This window comes from Hypomesus transpacificus, chromosome 26 (assembly GCF_021917145.1).
Source record: "Hypomesus transpacificus isolate Combined female chromosome 26, fHypTra1, whole genome shotgun sequence".
NCBI lineage: Eukaryota > Metazoa > Chordata > Actinopteri > Osmeriformes > Osmeridae > Hypomesus > Hypomesus transpacificus.
The window spans coordinates 1,245,720-1,264,019 of record NC_061085.1 but is presented as its reverse complement, the minus strand read 5'-3'; the positions used below and the strand labels follow the sequence as shown (position 1 = coordinate 1,264,019).

The 18,300-nt window shown below is 40.5% G+C and overlaps 1 protein-coding gene across 2 annotated transcripts in view; it reads left to right on the top strand.

Moving 5' to 3' along the window:
* The window catches only part of rabggta (Rab geranylgeranyltransferase subunit alpha), a 92,190-nt gene that overhangs the window by 14,968 nt on the left and 58,922 nt on the right, over positions 1–18,300 (top strand). For both annotated transcript variants that reach the window (XM_047049414.1, XM_047049413.1), the window contains exons 2-3: positions 1,807–1,838; positions 1,994–2,104. In XM_047049414.1, the coding sequence (XP_046905370.1) occupies positions 1,836–1,838; positions 1,994–2,104 (114 nt within the window). In that variant the 5' untranslated portion in view covers positions 1,807–1,835. The remainder of the gene's footprint in view (positions 1–1,806; positions 1,839–1,993; positions 2,105–18,300) is intronic.

Sequence of the window (18,300 nt, the reverse complement as noted above, 5' to 3'; positions counted from 1 at the left end):
GAAGTGGCCGGGGAAAGGGAAGTCTGGGCCTCCCTGCTTAGGTTGCTGCCCCCGCGACCCGACCCCCTGATAAGCGCCAGATGACGACAACCTCCACTCCATTTTTCTCTCACTTTCAAGTGGTTGATAGTCATGATATTATTGCCATAGAAACAAAACTAGTCATCAAAAAACGGGATGAAATACTGGAATTAAATGCACTCCAGCACCCCACTATGTGGAACAAGCCCTAAGCGCTTTATTGCTTTACTTGTTTACACATGGAAAGCCATTGGAAAGGTAGAATTCAACACATTCTTTTAAAATGTGTTAAAATTAGGAAACTATTAGCTTGGTGATCATCTAGTCCCATTAATTGTTATTTTGCTTCTTGGCATTTTCAAATAAGTCCTGGAGAGCAAACCATGCCATCCAATAGTCAAAATGTATCTGAAATAAAACTTGTAATGGAAAGTATCCACAAACTTTTCTTTCAGTGGGTACTCCAGATACACCGTAAAATATTTTTTTAGCTACTAGGCTAGTTGTATTAAATCTATAGTATTTATTTTACAGTAAACTTTGACCAGAAAATTATGATCAGTTTAACTTTGTAAATGACACTTGTAGACCTAAGTATCTTTTCAAGATCAGAGGTGACATTTAACTACATTTAAATCTACATAGAACTCCATACGGTTTTCAAAACAAAATCACAGTAAGTAATGTCAGCTTAAAACTACCTAGCCTCTTATTACCACTATCGATATCTTTTTTCTTATTCCTAGGCAACAGCTATGGTATTATAGTAGCTTAACTGGAAATGTTGGTTTAGAGAGAGTGAACAGATGCTTACAAATAACCATTTACAGCGCAGCGGATTTTCATAATAAAACCAAAATCAGCTATCAGCCAATTTTGAAATGGTATAAACAATATGGATGCACCGAATCCAGGTTTCGGATTCGGACAAATATTGGGCTTTTTGACGGGGTTCGGATTCGGCCGAACCGTATAATTTTTTTCCACCGAATCCGAACCCTACGTTTGCACTGTGCGTGCTACGCTGGTCGACGTAATGTCGCCGCCGTTGATTACGGGAAGGTTTTTACGTAGGTGGACTGTTCAATGCAGTAGGCCAAGAAAAAGTGAAAATGGAACTTGTCAGCAGAAAAAGTGTGGTTTGCCTGTACTTTCAGTCAAAAGAAGGCGATTCAAGTCAATTTGCAATGCCGATTTGTCTCGTGGTGGCAAGGACCCTAAACAATACACAACATCTCCGCTGTTAAAACATTTGCATATGAAACATCCGAAAGATATTCAAGAAATCTAAAAGGCTAATATTTTGGATATTGATTGGATTTTGAGATAGGGTAAACATAGGCACATGGTATTTGTCAAAATAGTTTTTCCCACTTGTCTTCCTGGCATAACGTTGCCTATTCTTTCTTTTTTTTTACAGTAAAAAATAAATAAATACACTGCTGTGGACGTTGTTTACTTCAATAATGTGTTTACTGTGTTAATGGACTGAGGATGGGAGTAGGATTCGGTATTCGGTTTCGGATTCGGCCGAATCTTAACCAGTGGGTTCGGTATTTGGCCAAACCCCAAAAATCTGGATTCGGTGCATCCCTAATAAATTAAGCAGTCAAATTCCTGATTCGAGTATCAGTCATTTCTTAGTTCCAGTGGATCCCATTTGAAGGAGCACCTTAAATATGGTGTAAGATTTGTTTGATGATATGGTCTGAGTGTATTTAATTCTAATTCTAGATGGCCTGACATGCATTGAAATCTTGCTACATCTTTGTATTTGTCTTTTAGATCTTGATAACCTCTCTCCAACTTTCACCATGGTGAGTCATTGTCTTGATAGTTTCTTGGGTTTTGGGCTACTTTGTTAATTAACCCCTCTTTATTTTAATTTTATATTCAGAACAGGTTATCAGTCTAGTGAGACACTTGGTTGATAAACTGTAATAAGCTCTCGATGCCTTTCTCTCTTTGAAAGCATGGACGAGTGAAGCTGAAGTCTACTGCTCAGCAGGAGGTGGAGAAGAAAATAGAGCGAGAGAAGAAACTGAAGATGTATGTGACTGCCCGAGATGCCTGTTTTACTAAGGTATGGGTTACAAGGACACAGGATGTAGCCAAAGCTGAATACTTTATTTGGAAATGCACAGAATGTGTTGTTTAGATAATTAGATTCTGAATAATACCTGTAAACTTATGATTATTATTTTTTTATTTTACTTTTGCTTCTTATTTCTGGATTTTAGACCATTTGTCAAAAAGTAGGCATAAATTAAAACAACATGCAAGTCGCACTGTCTTGTGTAACACAATAATATGTTCACCTTGCTACTTCATCCCCCTTGTATCAGGCTCTTTTATTAAAGTAATCCGTGATCTTGCCTTTTCTGTTGTCCATGATCAGTCAATGGACAAGACCAATCACCTATTTAAAATATAGCTGCAAGCAGCAATGCGGGTTCCTCCGCAAAATGGCAAAATATTATAAAAATGTACATTGCAGAAGGTCAAGAGTTGGACAACAAGAGAGCAAAACTACTTCAGGTTGGGCCAACTACAATAGGCTGAATGGGGATTTGAACTCATGAGCATAAGGTTACAAGGCAGTAAGGCTGTCCCCGACTAAGATTTTATTTGGTCGACCAAAACTCGACTAAAACGTCTGAAAATCGACTAATCGAACTTTGAAATGCAAAAAAAACAACAAAAAAAGGTACATACATTTTCGCGATCTGACTCAATGGCTGCTGGACATTGCAGATTCAGCCGCTAATAGCCTACTAATAACAAGACTCGTATCATCAGTCCTGTTGTAACCGAATGCCGATGGTATTTAGTATCTCTTACAATGTACTACAAATTAAAAATATTGTTTGTTTAACATGCAAATCATCAGAGCGCGCTTATCACTGCCTGAAAACTTGCAGCATGCAAACTTACTTAGAAGCTGAGTGGGGTACGTTGCAACACAGAGAAAGATTTTGTCTTGGCCGGAGAAGATCATGTAATTCGATTTGGATGTGATTCATATAATGGCATTAAAAAAAGGCATATTCCTTTTTCAACCCAGCGCGTTAGCATGAGTGAAGTACGGCTACACCAACTTACGTTTTTCAGGTGGTAGGCTACAGCATTTTCGACGTTGAGCTATGAAAAATAAACCGTTGTTGGCAGAGTTTGCATTCAGCGTTTTTCGAGTCACCCGGTACTTTGTAAATGTAAATGTACTTTAATGAAATGCCGCCATACCACAGATGTCTTTGCCATTTTGAATAATAACACCGACAAAGTAGGCTATGGCAGAGTTTGTAGTTCTGCAGCCAATTGTGCTCGTGCAGTGTGCAAAATACCAAACCAAAACAAAGCGCAGATTAACGAAAGGGAAAACAGTAACACCTTTTCTTTTAAACTATATATTTTTAGAGTTGGTTTATTTGTCTTGAATAATATAATCTACAATTTTTGGTTGAACATTTCGTTAATTCAACAATGATGACACAAGCGGGAATCAGATCTCACACTGCCATATGGCAGCTCGACTAAAACAATCTTAGTCGACCAAGAGCATATCGACCAGAAAATCGACTAGTCGACCAAGTGGGGACAGCCCTACAAGGCAGCCTCTCTATCCTCTCTGCTACACACCAACTGTTGAGAATGTATGAGTAGAAAGGGCAGACTATTAGCTTTGGGACAAAGGTTTAGAGCGGTTGACATTTCAAAGTGGAATTGCATGAAATTGCGCACGGTATTTCACAATGATGTCATCCTGTTTAACTAAACAGATATTCAAATTTAAGACAGGCTAAAATACTGTGGCTGGATTCAAACCTCCAATCTTATACTTTGCAGGTCGCCGTCCCAGTCCATTGAGCTATTCTCATTGTTGAATATTGTAAAGTTCAGTTACTGTATAAAAAAGTAAGCTGTTTCTTCTGTGGTAATAGTTGTTGGATTCAGCCAAAGTTTAAACTACTCAAATTCAATCATATTTTGACATACCAAAGTGAAATTGTTGATGGTACTTCTGAGCGATGTCATCTTGATCCCTATAAGGTTTGAAAACCATCAGTCAAAATGGTATTTGATTTATTGACACAAAGATATTGAGGCAATGTGTACATTTACATAAATACACCCATTTCAGACATTTTGTATTTCATTTCTCATTCCATTTCACCCTATATAAAAACACACCTGCCCGCACACTATCCCAAACCATGCCGTTTACCTCCCTCCCATCGCAAGTCACGCCAAAACAGAAATGCTGTAGCGAACGCATGAGCTTTAGATGTCAAAACCCATTGACACTGTATGACTATGTTTAGCTTGTGTTCTGCTCCTCTCTCCTACCAACCGTCTCTGGGAACTCTGGGAACAGAAAAACTCCCGTTGGGAGTTTTTCTGGGAGTTTTTCCTTGTCTTCCTTGAGGGTTTAGGTTGGTTGAGGTTAGTTCTATGGGCGCATGTAAAGCCCTCTGTGACATGCTTGCGTGTAAAAAGGGCTATACAAATACATTTGATTTGAGATGTCGACCCAAAATTGCCTCCCACAATCAAAACACATTGATCGCAACACTATTTCAAGAAATTCTCAATGATGGCTTGAAGACCGCTTACAAGAACCACAGTTAATTTGCAATCAAGAGTAGCCTCATTGGTAATAGTTCTATGGAACAGTCCATGATCAACTCCTTGCAAATGTTATTGAAGTACGGCTGACTCTCACTTCCCATTAAACCACACAACATGCACTCTCAGGGTGACCAACAAGAATATTTTAACTAACAAACAACAATATTACAAACATCTAACTGAAAGAGCGCAACAACTGAAATCCCTTGCATAGCTGTTGTAACCAAACTATTTTCCACAAGTCTTGGAGTTTTTTGACATGCCGCACTGCATGCTGGGTACCTAAGAGCGCTGACGCTGATGATCTAGCTGTGCTTTGACTGCGTGATATGACGAGATGCTAGTGACGCGCTACGGTCTCGGAGTCTCCTGAAATGGAACGCGTCTTACTGCCTTGAAGCTGTGTGCGCATCATCATCAAGACCCCATGTATATGTCAAGATAACTTCCAAGCTAACAATTTCGCCAAATCTGACTGCAGATTTGTACACCATATGTACTGTGTTATGGTTGTTTGCGTTTAACAACTTGCTTAATGAATCAAATGGCTATTAAATGTCAAATCCAACTATAAATGTATAAAAGAGAGAGTTCCAATCAAATCTGAATTATTTTTAAACCTAGAGGTTTCAAAGACAACCTTTGCCTAAACTGACACGCACCAACTCAGAGAACTGAGTTTCAACATCCATTTACACATTTAGTCTCTATTTTTTACTCTACTCTTAAGGAATAACTATAACTTACTTAATGTCTGCACCTCCCTGTCACCAACTATCTCTGGCGTGGGGGGTGGGGGCTTCACAGGGTGTCTACAGGTGTAAACAAGTTAAATTTAAGACTTTTTAAAACCACTTCCAATTGAAATTAAAGACCAAATTTACGATGAAATCACAAGTGGAAATATACAGTAATCTTCCCTAACACTGATATCTGTTCAATATGAACAGTATGGTAAAATGACAACAATCGGTTGAGTTTAAGAACATTGACTAAATATGTGTAATGCGAAAGGATAACCCAAAAATGTAATTGCTGTCCTAAATTATATTTTTTATTACACAATGGTGGAGTAGAAACTAGCAATTCCATGAATCGCATGGAAACAAAGGCAAATGTGTGAGATTAACTGATGTGGAGCACAAATCATCCAAGAAGCAGTACTTCTCTTGAGTGGTTTTTATTCAGATGACCAATCATTGGATTCAGGTCAAAAGTCTATAACTTGAACTGGTTTCATTACTTAAGAAACTAAAAGTCAGCAGCTTGGCATGCTGGGACATGGAAAAGATTAAACATTTAGACTCATCAAAGTAAAAAATGCTGGTTTGTCCTTTTTCATCAATGTCCTCAACAAAGCAGTCTGCAGAGCTACTGTGTCTGTGGGGTGACTGTCTGTCTCTGGAGGGCCTGCAGGCAGGGGCAAGCAGGGCCTGCAAGCAGGCAGTCAGGGCAGGCCAGCTGGATGAAGCTGTCCTGGGGTCAGGGCTGAAGAGAAGCTGTCCAGCTAGAGGGGGGTAGTCCAGCAAGGGATCTGTTTTTATCTCAGCATCCTCTGTTGAACTCTGTTGAGCAGGCCTTTGCATGACCCTCTAGACCTGTAAAAGTGAAGAAAGGATCCATGTCAGTTGTGAAAAATGAAGCTTTTTACATCTACACTTGACATAAAATACAGTTTTGACTGTGAAATGCAGTGGCATTACATGAACTTGAATCCAAATGTGTTGACCTGATGGAGACCCGGCCATGCAAAGTCACTCCAAACATTTGGCTCGATTCCAGGCTCAGTGATTCTGTTTAAATGTAAATGTTGCAGACTCTAGAAAATTTCAGCTGCTACTCTGGGTATAAGTTAAATGTAACAAAGACACAGACACTTATTTTTCATACCACACCAACACAAGAACAAAAAAAACACAGACTGAGATGGGAAGCAAAATCACTTAAATATTTGGGAGTCAACATAACCAAAGATCTTTCAGAACTATATAAAAGTAATTATGAATTATGAAGAAGTAAATAATTTGATAAAAACGGATATATAGAGATAGTCTACTTACATTTACATTTACGCATTTAGCAGACACTTTTATCCAAAGCGACTTCCAAGAGAGAGCTTTACAAAAGAGCATAGGTCACTGATCATAACAACGAGGTAGTCCCAAACATTGCAAGCAGCCAAAACATACATTGTGGAAAACTAAACAAGTGCCAAAAGGGAAGACCCATAAGAGCATGCAGTTATACAAGTTTACAAATTAAACAACATGAACCACAAAAAGTGCAGGACTGTACCTGTGGAAGAACAATCAATAGTAAAATATTTCAAAGTGAGTACAAGACTTAACTTTGTTATAACTAACCTACAAGAGCAATATTTCACAGTGAGTACAAGACTTAACTTCGTTATAACTAACCTACAAGAGCAACAAGTCCCTCAATAAGAGTCATTGTGATCCTGGAGGAAACTAGCAACAGGTCTAGCCAAGCATTCCTAAGTGCCGTTGTACTCCCGGAACAAGTGTGTCTTGAGCCTTTTCTTGAAGGTGGGGAGACAGTCAGTGTCCCTGATGGAGGTGGGGAGCTAGTTCCACCTTTGGGGGCCAGGCAGGAGAAGAGCTTGTGTTGGGACCTGGCAGTCTTGAGCGGTGGGACCACCAGGCGGTTGTCTGAGGAAGACCGTAGGTGACGGGTGGGGGTGTAAGGTTGCAGGAGAGACTTGATGTAGTTGGGTGCAGTTCCGTTCACCGCTCGGAAGGTCAGTACCAGGGTCTTGAATCTGATACGGGCGTTGATTGGTAGCCAGTGGAGAGAGATGAGGAGCGGGGTAACATGGGAGCGTCTGGGTAGGTTGTAGACCAGGCGGGCCGCTGCATTCTGAATCCTCTGAAGAGGGCGGGTTGCACATGCTGGGAGACCAGCGAGCAGCGAGTTGCAGTAGTCCAACTTGGAGAGGACCATTGCTTGGACTAGCAGCTGGGTGGAGTGCTCAGACAGTAGACAGGTCTACTTATCCCATGGATCTCACAGACAGGATAAATGCAGTCAAAATGAATATACAACCCAGGTTATTATACCTATTTCAATCACTCCCAGTGGAGGTGCCCCAAGCACAGTTCACAAAATGGGACAAATTGATATCCAGATTTGTATGGGAAGGAAGACGACCTAGAATACGCTTTACCACTCTTCAGCTACCTAAGGATAAAGGAGGTATGGCACTTCAAAATTTGAGTGAGTACTTCTATGCACCACAAATCCGCCCACTTCTATGTTGGGGAAATAATACCGCTACAACCCGCTGGAAGGATATAGAGTTATGCACTCCTACTTAACCAATCTAAACGTGTGTAGGTGAAAGGCAAACCCCTCTACAGCTCAAGGATCAGATTGATACTGTAACAACTTTTTCGCTAGATACGTGTCTCAGTTGCTAAGCAGTTGAAATAGGTAGGGAGCTTAGTCTTCTAAAATAGATTGCATTTGACAGACAATTTATTCCAGGAAGGATGGACATGACCTATAGAAGATGGGTAAATGATGGTATAACGGCAACATATACCATTATCAAGGAAGGTGTAATGCTGAGTTTCCAAGAAATGAAAGATAGATTTGATGTAAGGAACGCAGATCTGTTCAGATATCTACAGATGAAGGACTATTATGATAAAAAAAATAAGAAAGAAGGATGGGGAAAATAGAACCTCTTTGGAGAGAGGTACATGAAGTTGTATGCCAGACCCTGGGATATCCAATTCCCTTTACCTGTGCAGTCTTATACCTAGGACATTTTGTAGAGTATGTAGCTAGAGATGTCCTATATCTGGTGAAAATTGTTCTTACAGCGAGCAGGAAGACAATCACACAAAATTTGGCTGAAAGCAGACGTGCCACAATGTAAGCAATGGCTATCTATAATCGAGGAAATCCAGGGATGTAAAAGTTAACATACAAACTGAAATTGAAAGAAGTTATTTGCTAGGAACTGGGGAAAATGGATACAAAATGAAACATATGTAGGCATGACTGGATAATAAAAGAAAATATACATTATTATAGAATACTAAGAATTATATTATATCTCTCATATTCATAATATGGCTCCTGTGAAGTCTCCTCCTGTTAAAGGCCAGGTTCACCCTTATATTTCTTTTAATTTAAATTACATTTTTTTAAGTAATTTATTTCTGTTAACCTATTTTCCAATATGTTGGTACGTTATTTTTGTTACTGTTTATATATATCATGTTTATGTGTCTTGCTTCTAATAAAGACAAAGTAAAAAAGTGATGTAGCCCTGTGTGGATATGCTGACACCGTTAAATTGTACTACTACTAGACTACTGCTGTGTTTGTCTTGGTAGCGATTGCGTTGCTTGAATTCAATTCAACGTTCCGTTGTACAGTTTAGGGTGAAATTAATTCTTTTCATGAACAGATTAACAAAGTTTAGGCTGTGGTAATGAAGTTCAGGTTAGTAGTCAGATAGTTTCACCTTTTGAAAGACTTTTGATTTAAGTAAGGGGAGTGCCGAACATGTTCTGTCACTGTTTGACTTCCTAAACAGCTGTGGAGTTGTTTTTCTTTCTAGTGTGTATCGCTTAGGCTACTGTGTTGCAGTGAGCTACACTGGTTTTAAACCACAGGTAATGATAATGGCCACGTTTCCCAGATTCGTTAAGAAGCTCTTGGCGTTAAGTAAGGGATGCTGTTCGCCCTGTCGGGGCTTATTTTCCCGATAATGACCGGCGTTTTATACATTATCCTGCTTATTACACGGCTACTTGCCAAAAAAATAACTTAACACGGTGTGTTTTTTTTACATTTTATCTGTTACCATTCGTAGTGTTGATTAGCAGAGAAATAGTTCGCCAAAGACGCTGAACTTCATAGACGTCAGTGTTTCCCACACATAGACTATTTTGTGTCGGTGCGCCACAGAATCAACACCGGCCGCCACATATTGCGTTTGGTAAAACATTTTTTTTATCGCTATTTAGGTTAAAACACGCAGCGTATTCGTTCAGCTGCATTTCCTTTCCCCTGCTCTCCCTCCGTCTCTCTGTCACTCATGCGTCTTTCTCACATATGCACACAGTCACAACGTCAGCACACGTTAGCAACAATGCATACATATGCTGTTCTAGTAAGACCAACAGCTATATCAGCGAGCCTTCAGCATTAGTGCCGTAGCTAAAAGTCGAGGAAAGTTGAGGCTACTTTTCGCTAGGTACCTTACTCACATTTACATTTAGTCATCTTATCCAGAGCGACTTAGTACTCGAAGTTTCCCCTTCCTTCTTTTGGTGAGAAGTCTCGAGCTAGCTACTTACCCGGCGTCATGGAGCCGACCAGTTAAATAGTTGTTTAGCACTAGCGTTGCTACATGCATAATGCAGAAATGATATGTTAGTTGTTGTTAATTTTGTGAAGGTGTGAATCATTTTGGATTCATATTTAATGTAACAAATTATTAACAAATTAACTGTGCAACGAATTATTAACAAAGGAATTATTACGACCCCCCCCCCCCCCCCCCCCCCCCCCCCCCCCCCCCGGTCTGACAACCCCCACCCCTCCCCGCCACAATTAGATTTCTAATCTGTGGGAAACACTGGACGTTTAATATACTCTAGGCTTCAAATCAGCTGACGTCGCTAAGCAACGGAGTACGCTGGGGTTGAAAAATTACCGGACTACTTGCGGAGTGCCACTTCCCTTGACAGCGGTCAGTTATACATAGCAACGATCTGTTATCGACCATTCAAGTGAATGGGGCATTCTACAGCATAAAAAACAGCCGCGTAATAAGAGCTTCTTAATGAATCCTGGAAACGCGGCAAATATTACCAACAAAACGTGTTGTAATCTAAAGTCATAATAAATCCTACAACGAAAATGTGTTTGTGAAAAATGTTTATTTTAAAGATTGAAAACAGATGCATTATAGACCGCTGTGGTATGTGTTGCCCGGGCAACAGAAGCTTATGTCATGATGCTAACGTTTCAGTGAAATAGTAGACTACTGTTTCCGAAAGTAGATGTACTTCCTTAATAATATCAGATTATATTGTACATTACACTTCACAATTGTGTTTCATATCACAAAGTAAAATCAGTAAATAGTTATCACCCTGGCCTTTTTGTTTGTGGCAATTCTGTAGCTGCCTTGCAGTAAAGCTATAGTGAACTTAGCTATCTCCCAGAAGTTAAGGAGCTGCTAAACGAATGTTCTGCTACAGGTAGTCACGTGTGTCTTCATGACATTTGTGACGTTTGTAATGTTAGTGACTGTGGCTAGCAAGTTAGCCACCGTTAGCTTCCCTTTTAGCCACAAAAACATAATTTCAATTTAAACCATGCAACGGAACGTAAATAAAAATACAAGAAACGCAATTGCTACTAAGACGAACCTTTTGACACCGACGTTGTCTATGTAGTCCAGATATTGAGGGATCCTTAGGGGTGGGAAAAGAAACAATAATAAATACTAAATATATATGAGAGAGAACAATGGTCTCAATGTGCTCTCGCCCAAGGCTTGAGTGCAACTTGAGTGTAACTGCAGGAAATGTTGACTGGGTTCTGCTTTTCCTCTAAAATTTCATTTTATTAAACGAGCGAGTAGATGACAACATAACTCACTTCATTGACTCTAGCGCCAGCCATCTGCGTAGGAGTTGTTGGTTAATGGAAGTAGCGTTAGGGTTAACAGCTTAAAAACATACACTATTTGTTAATGAGTCAACTTTTTAGGGTTCCTCCGGTAGGAGGAAACCTATTGTTTTTGTTAGTATTCTTAATATTCTTCGTATTATTATTTTTCTTCTCCGCTAAATGGCTCAATAGCTCAAAATATGCTGGACCCGATTTTTTCCTATTTGGCCCAATGATTCAACAGGTCACTCATTACTCCCAGACGGCTAGTGGCCCATGTGCACCCATAGGTGGCGCTATAAAACACGCCCAAAGTCTACGTGATTTCCCCAGCGCCCCATTACTCCAAAATGCCTGAAAATTTGTATACATGCCTTATTCCTCATGGGGAACAAAAAAGCCTTAAGGACCCATATTGTCAGACTTATGAATTTTCTTGTACTGTCCAAATTCGGTACAACCTTCAAAACCATTCTACTCATAAACCATAGACCCAATCGACTTGAAATAAGTTACAGATGTGTAGAATACATGTCTTTACATAGTGTGACATGGAATAAGAAATGCAATACAAAATGGCTGAAAGAAGTGTATTTATGTAAATGTCCAAATTGCCTCAATATTTTTTGTGTTTATAAATCAAATTTAATTTTGACTGATTGTTTTTCAAACCTAATAGGGTTCAAGACGACATCAATCTCTAGTACCATAAACAATTTTACCTTGGTATGTCAATATATGATTGAATTCAATTGAATTGCTCCACAGTGCGCGCGCTCCAAATTCTCACAGACTCATCCTGCCCCTTGACACTAGGGTGACCACCTGTCCCGCTTTGCGTTGTGTCGCACAGCATTTTCACCCCTTGTTCCGCACGTCGCATATTGAAAATGCTGTGCTATACAGCGCAAAGAGGAACAGGTGGTCAACCTACTGACACACGCGCGAGCTTGGCGAGACGCACACACATCCTTTCTGGAAATGGTGTGCTGACCAAGCCCCACCCTCACCCTCATTTCGCTTCCAATCGCAGCTCGCCGTTACGAATATAAATTATTTTCTGGCGGCCATTGTTGTTTTCAACTGGAATCACCTACAAGCCGTTTTGGAGGCAGCCACGTTCGGTAAGTCCTATTTTTACACATTTTAAGCTAGAATCAATTATATGGTTTGTGAAAGTACACTACTCTTGAATTATGGTGAAGGTTTGAGCACTTTGAGAACTTTAGATCGTGAGTTTGAAGTGACGGAAAACCGAACTCGAAAAGTAGCTAGCTTTTTCCCTCTGTGTAATTACTGAATCATGTAGCATCTCGGCGAATTCATCAAAAAGGTAGAGGAGGGCAGCTTTTAGGAGAACAAGCAATTCTCCACAGACCTGTCGGTTCAGAATTTTGATTTGGGTCGAGAAAGTCTTTGTAATAAGCCTATGCGCCAGGGAGACCGCATAGGCTTAGGCGGCAGCCATGTTTTGGTTGCGTCATGTTCATAAATTCACCATTTCACAGTTCGGTCGACACCAAAAATGTGTTTGTTACCAAACCTCGAGGAGAGAAGCCTTTAGGAGATGTAGGAATTGTGCTTCTAGCTAGATGCTCCGTTTATTTTTGTGATTTGTGGAAAACTTGCAAGTGGAGTGAGACTGCGTCCCGGGGGTACATTGTTTTGACTTAGCCTCAGTGACAGACTCGGTTCGCTTACTCACTGGCAGTGTGTAAACGATATCGTAATACACTAAACTCTAGTCCTAAAACGTCAGGGAGGGCTACTTTTTGTAGACAAGAGTCTACTGAAGATAGCCAGTATATAGGATCTTTCAAAACAAGCCTATTTCATTTGTCATTTTCCTGAGAAAGCGACCTACGTTAGCCAGGCTAGTTTCACTCGGTCAGCCTATTTAAAGGTCTCTGACAGTCAGAATCACTATTTACAGGCAAAGGTCGAGCTGGTCTTTGGTCAGATGTGTATATTGACCAGTTTAGAGCTAAATACTCTTGCCAGAGCCTGGAATCGAGCCAAATGTTTGAAGTGACTTTGCATGGCCGGGTCTCCATCAGTTCAACACATTTGGATTCAAGTTCAAGTAATGCCACTGCATTTCACAGTCAAAACTGTAGTTTATGTCAAGTGAAGATGTAAAAAGTTTCATTTTTCTCAACTGACATGGATCCTTTCTTCACTTTTACAGGTCTGGAGGGTCATGAAGAGGCCTGCTCAACAGAGGATGCTGAAAGAAACACTGATCCCTTGCTGGACTACCCCCCTCTAGCTGGACAGAATCAGGAAAGCTTCTCTTCAGCCTTGACCCCAGGACAGCTTCATTTAGCTGGCCTGCCCTGACTGCCTGCCTGCAGGCCCTGCTGGCCCCTGCCTGCAGGCCCTGCTGGCCCCTGCCTGCAGGCCCTGCTGGCCCCTGCCTGCAGGCCCTGCTGGCCCCTGCCTGCAGGCCCTGCTGGCCCCTGCCTGCAGGCCCTGCTGGCCCCTGCCTGCAGGCCCTGCTGGCCCCTGCCTGCAGGCCCTGCTGGCCCCTGCCTGCAGGCCCTGCTGGCCCCTGCCTGCAGGCCCTGCTGGCCCCTGCCTGCAGGCCCTGCTGGCCCCTGCCTGCAGGCCCTGCTGGCCCCTGCCTGCAGGCCCTGCTGGCCCCTCCAGAGACAGACAGTCACCCCACAGACACAGTAGCTCTGCAGGCTGCTGCTTTGAGGATATTGATGAAAAAGGACAAACCAGCATTTTTTACTTTGATGAAAGTTTAAATTTGTTATCCTTTCCATGTCCCAGCATGCCAAGCTGCTGACTTTTAGTGTCTTAAGTAATGAAACCAGTTCAAGTTATAGACTTTTGACCTGAATCCAATGATTAGTCATCTGAATAAAAACCACTCAAGATAAGTACTGATGAATGATTTGTGCTCCACATCAGTACATCTCACACATTTGCCTTTGTTTCCATGGGATTCATGGAATTGCTAGTTTCTGCTCCACCATTGTGTGATAAAAAATATAATTTAGGACAGCAATTCCATTTTTGTGTTATCCTTCCCATTACACACATTTAGTCAATGTACTTAAACTCAACCGATTGTTGTCATTTTACCATACTGTTCATATTGAACAGACATCAGTGTTTGGGAAGATTACTGTATATTTCCACTTTTGATCTGTATTTCCATCGTAAATTTGGTCTTTAATTTCAATTGGAAGTGGTATTAAAAGGTAACTTTTAAAGGTAACACCTGTAGAAACCCTGTGAAGCCCCACTCCCCACTCCAGAGACAGTTGGTGACAGAGAGGCGCAGACATTAAGTTAAACATAGTTATGCCTTAAGAGTAGAGTAAATAATAGAGACTAAATGTGTAAATGGGTGTTGAAACTCAGTTCTCTGAGTTGGTGCATGTCAGTTTAGGCAAAGGTTGTCTTTTAAACCTCTAGGTTTAAAAATAATTCAGATTTGATTGGAACTCTCTCTTTTATAAATTTATAGTTGGATTTGACATTTAACAGCCATTGAATTCATTAAGCAAGTTGTTTAACTCAAACAACCATAACACAGTACATATGGTATCCAAAGCTGCAGTCAGATTTGGCAAAATTGTTAGCTTCGATGTTATCTTGACATAAACATGGGGTCTTGATGATGATGCGCACGCAGCTTCAAGGCAGAAAGACGCGTTACATTTCAGGAGACGCCGAGACCTTAGTGCGTCACTAGCATCTCGTCATATCACGCAGTCGGAGCACAGCTAGATCATCAGCGTCAGCGCTCTTGGGTACCCAGCATGCAGTGCGGATGTCAAAAAACACCAAGACTTGTGGAAAATAGTTTGGTTACAACAGCTATGCAAGGGATTTCAGTTGTTGCGTTCGTTTAGTTAGATGTTTGTAATATTGTTGTTTGTTAGTTAAACTCTCAGGGTGACCAACAAGATTATTTTATGTTGTGTGGTTTAATGGGAAATGAGTCGGCACTTGAACTTTATTGCTTGCAAGGAGTTGATCATGGACTGTTCCATAGAGTAGACCTATTGCCAATGAGGCTATTCTTCATTGTAAATTGGCTGTGGTTCTGGAATGTTGTCTTCAAGCAATCTTTGAGAAATGTTGGAAACAGTGTTGAGAGCAGTGTGTTTTGATTGAGGGAGGCAATTTTTAGTCGACATCTAAACTTCATGCGCCCACTACAGTATTTCTGCTTTGGCATGACTTGCGCTAGGAAGGAGGTAAACGGCATGGATTGGGATAGTGTGCGGGCAGGTGTGTTTTTATATAGGGTGAAATGGAATGAGAAATGTAATACAAAATGTCTGAAATGGGTGTATTTATGTAAATGTCCACATTGCCTCAATATCTTTGTGTCAATAAATCAAATATCATTTTGACTGATGGTTTTCAAACCTTATAGGGATCAAGATGACATCGCTCAGAAGTACCATCAACAATTTCACTTTGGTATGTCAAAATATGATTGAATTTGAGTAGTTTAAACTTTGGCTGAATCCAACAACTATTACCACAGAAGAAACAGCTTACTTTTTTATACAGTAACTGAACTTTACAATATTCAACAATGAGAATAGCTCAATGGACTGGGACGGCGACCTGCAAAGTATAAGATTGGAGGTTTGAATCCAGCCACAGTATTTTAGCCTGTCTTAAATTTGAATATCTGTTTAGTTAAACAGGATGACATCATTGTGAAATACCGTGCGCAATTTCATGCAATTCCACTTTGAAATGTCAACCGCTCTAAACCTTTGTCCCAAAGCTAATAGTCTGCCCTTTCTACTCATACATTCTCAACAGTTGGTGTGTAGCAGAGAGGATAGAGAGGCTGCCTTGAAGGGCTGTCCCCACTTGGTCGACTAGTCGATTTTCTGGTCGATATGCTCTTGGTCGACTAAGATTGTTTTAGTCGAGCTGCCATATGGCAGTGTGAGATCTGATTCCCGCTTGTGTCATCATTGTTGAATTAACGAAATGTTCAACCAAAAATTGTAGATTATATTATTCAAGACAAATAAACCAACTGTAAAAATATATAGTTTAAAAGAAAAGGTGTTACTGTTTTTCCTTTCGTTAATCTGCGCTTTGTTTTGGTTTGGTATTTTGCACACTGCACGAGCACAATTGGCTGCAGAACTACAAACTCTGCCATAGCCTACTTTGTCGGTGTTATTATTCAAAATGGCAAAGACATCTGTGGTATGGCGGCATTTCATTAAAGTACATTTACATTTACAAAGTACCGGGTGACTCGAAAAACGCTGAATGCAAACTCTGCCAACAACGGTTTATTTTTCATAGCTCAACGTCGAAAATGCTGTAGCCTACCACCTGAAAAACGTAAGTTGGTGTAGCCGTACTTCACTCATGCTAACGCGCTGGGTTGAAAAAGGAATATGCCTTTTTTTAATGCCATTATATGAATCACATCCAAATCGAATTACATGATCTTCTCCGGCCAAGACAAAATCTTTCTCTGTGTTGCAACGTACCCCACTCAGCTTCTACGTAAGTTCGCATGCTGCAAGTTTTCAGGCAGTGATAAGCGCGCTCTGATGATTTGCATGTTAAACAAACAATATTTTTAATTTGTAGTACATTGTAAGAGATACTAAATACCATCGGCATTCGGTTACAACAGGACTGATGATACGAGTCTTGTTATTAGTAGGCTATTAGCGGCTGAATCTGCAATGTCCAGCAGCCATTGAGTCAGATCGCGAAAATGTATGTACCTTTTTTTGTTGTTTTTTTTGCATTTCAAAGTTCGATTAGTCGATTTTCAGACGTTTTAGTCGAGTTTTGGTCGACCAAATAAAATCTTAGTCGGGGACAGCCTTACTGCCTTGTAACCTTCAATCAATGTAATACAAAATGTCTGAAATGGGTGTATTTATGTAAATGTCCACATTGCCTCAATATCTTTGTGTCAATAAATCAAATATCATTTTGACTGATGGTTTTCAAACCTTATTGGGTTCAAGATGACCACTCTGAAGTACCATCAACAATTTCACCTTGGTATGTCAAAATATGATTGAATTTGAGTAGTTTAAACTTTGGCTGAATCCAACAACTATTACCACAGAAGAAACCGCTTACTTTTGTATACAGTAACTGAACATGACAATATTCAACACTGAGAATAGCTCAATGGATTGGGACAGTGACCTACAAAGTATAAAGTTGTAGATTTGAATCCAGCCGCAGTCTTTTAGCCTGTCTTAAATTTAAATATCTGTTTAGTTAAACAGGATGACATCATTACGAAATACCATGCGTTATTTCATGCAATTCCACTTTGAAATGTCAACCGCTTCTTAACCTTTGTCCCAAAGCTGACCAAAACTAATACTCTGCCCTTTCTACTCATACATTCTCAACAGTTGGTATGTAGCAGAGAGGATAAAGAGGCTGCCTTGTAACCTTATAGCCTGACGTTGTCATACTCATAATTCTAGTCAGAATATGAGTCTGATAACTCTCCGTTGGGCTGTGACTATGGGGCGTGTTTCAACCGAACTCGTAAAACAAATGCCTCTTCGCTCAATTGGATAGACCAATAACCAATCAGAGCAACGCAATATGTTGTTTGTTGAAAACAAATTCAACCCAAGCGCTCTTTGGTGACATTGTTGATTACGTTACTGTTACTGTTGATCATCTGTCCATCATCGATAAAGCCCGCCCTGACAATTTGATTGGTCCGAACAGCTCCTGTTCGGATATAGTTTTTCCCCGAACGAGCTACTCCAGACCCAACTTCCCGACCAAATTTTTTTGTGGGCGAGGATAAGTTGAGCTGGCAGCCAGGCTAGTAACCTTATGCTCATGAGTTCAAATCCCCATTCAGCCTATTGTAGTTGGCCCAACATGATGTAGTTTTACTCTCTTGCAGTCCAACTCTTGACCTTCTAGAATGTACTTTTTTATAATATTTTGCCATTTTGCGGAGGAACCCGCATCGCTGCTTGCAGCTATATTTCAATATTG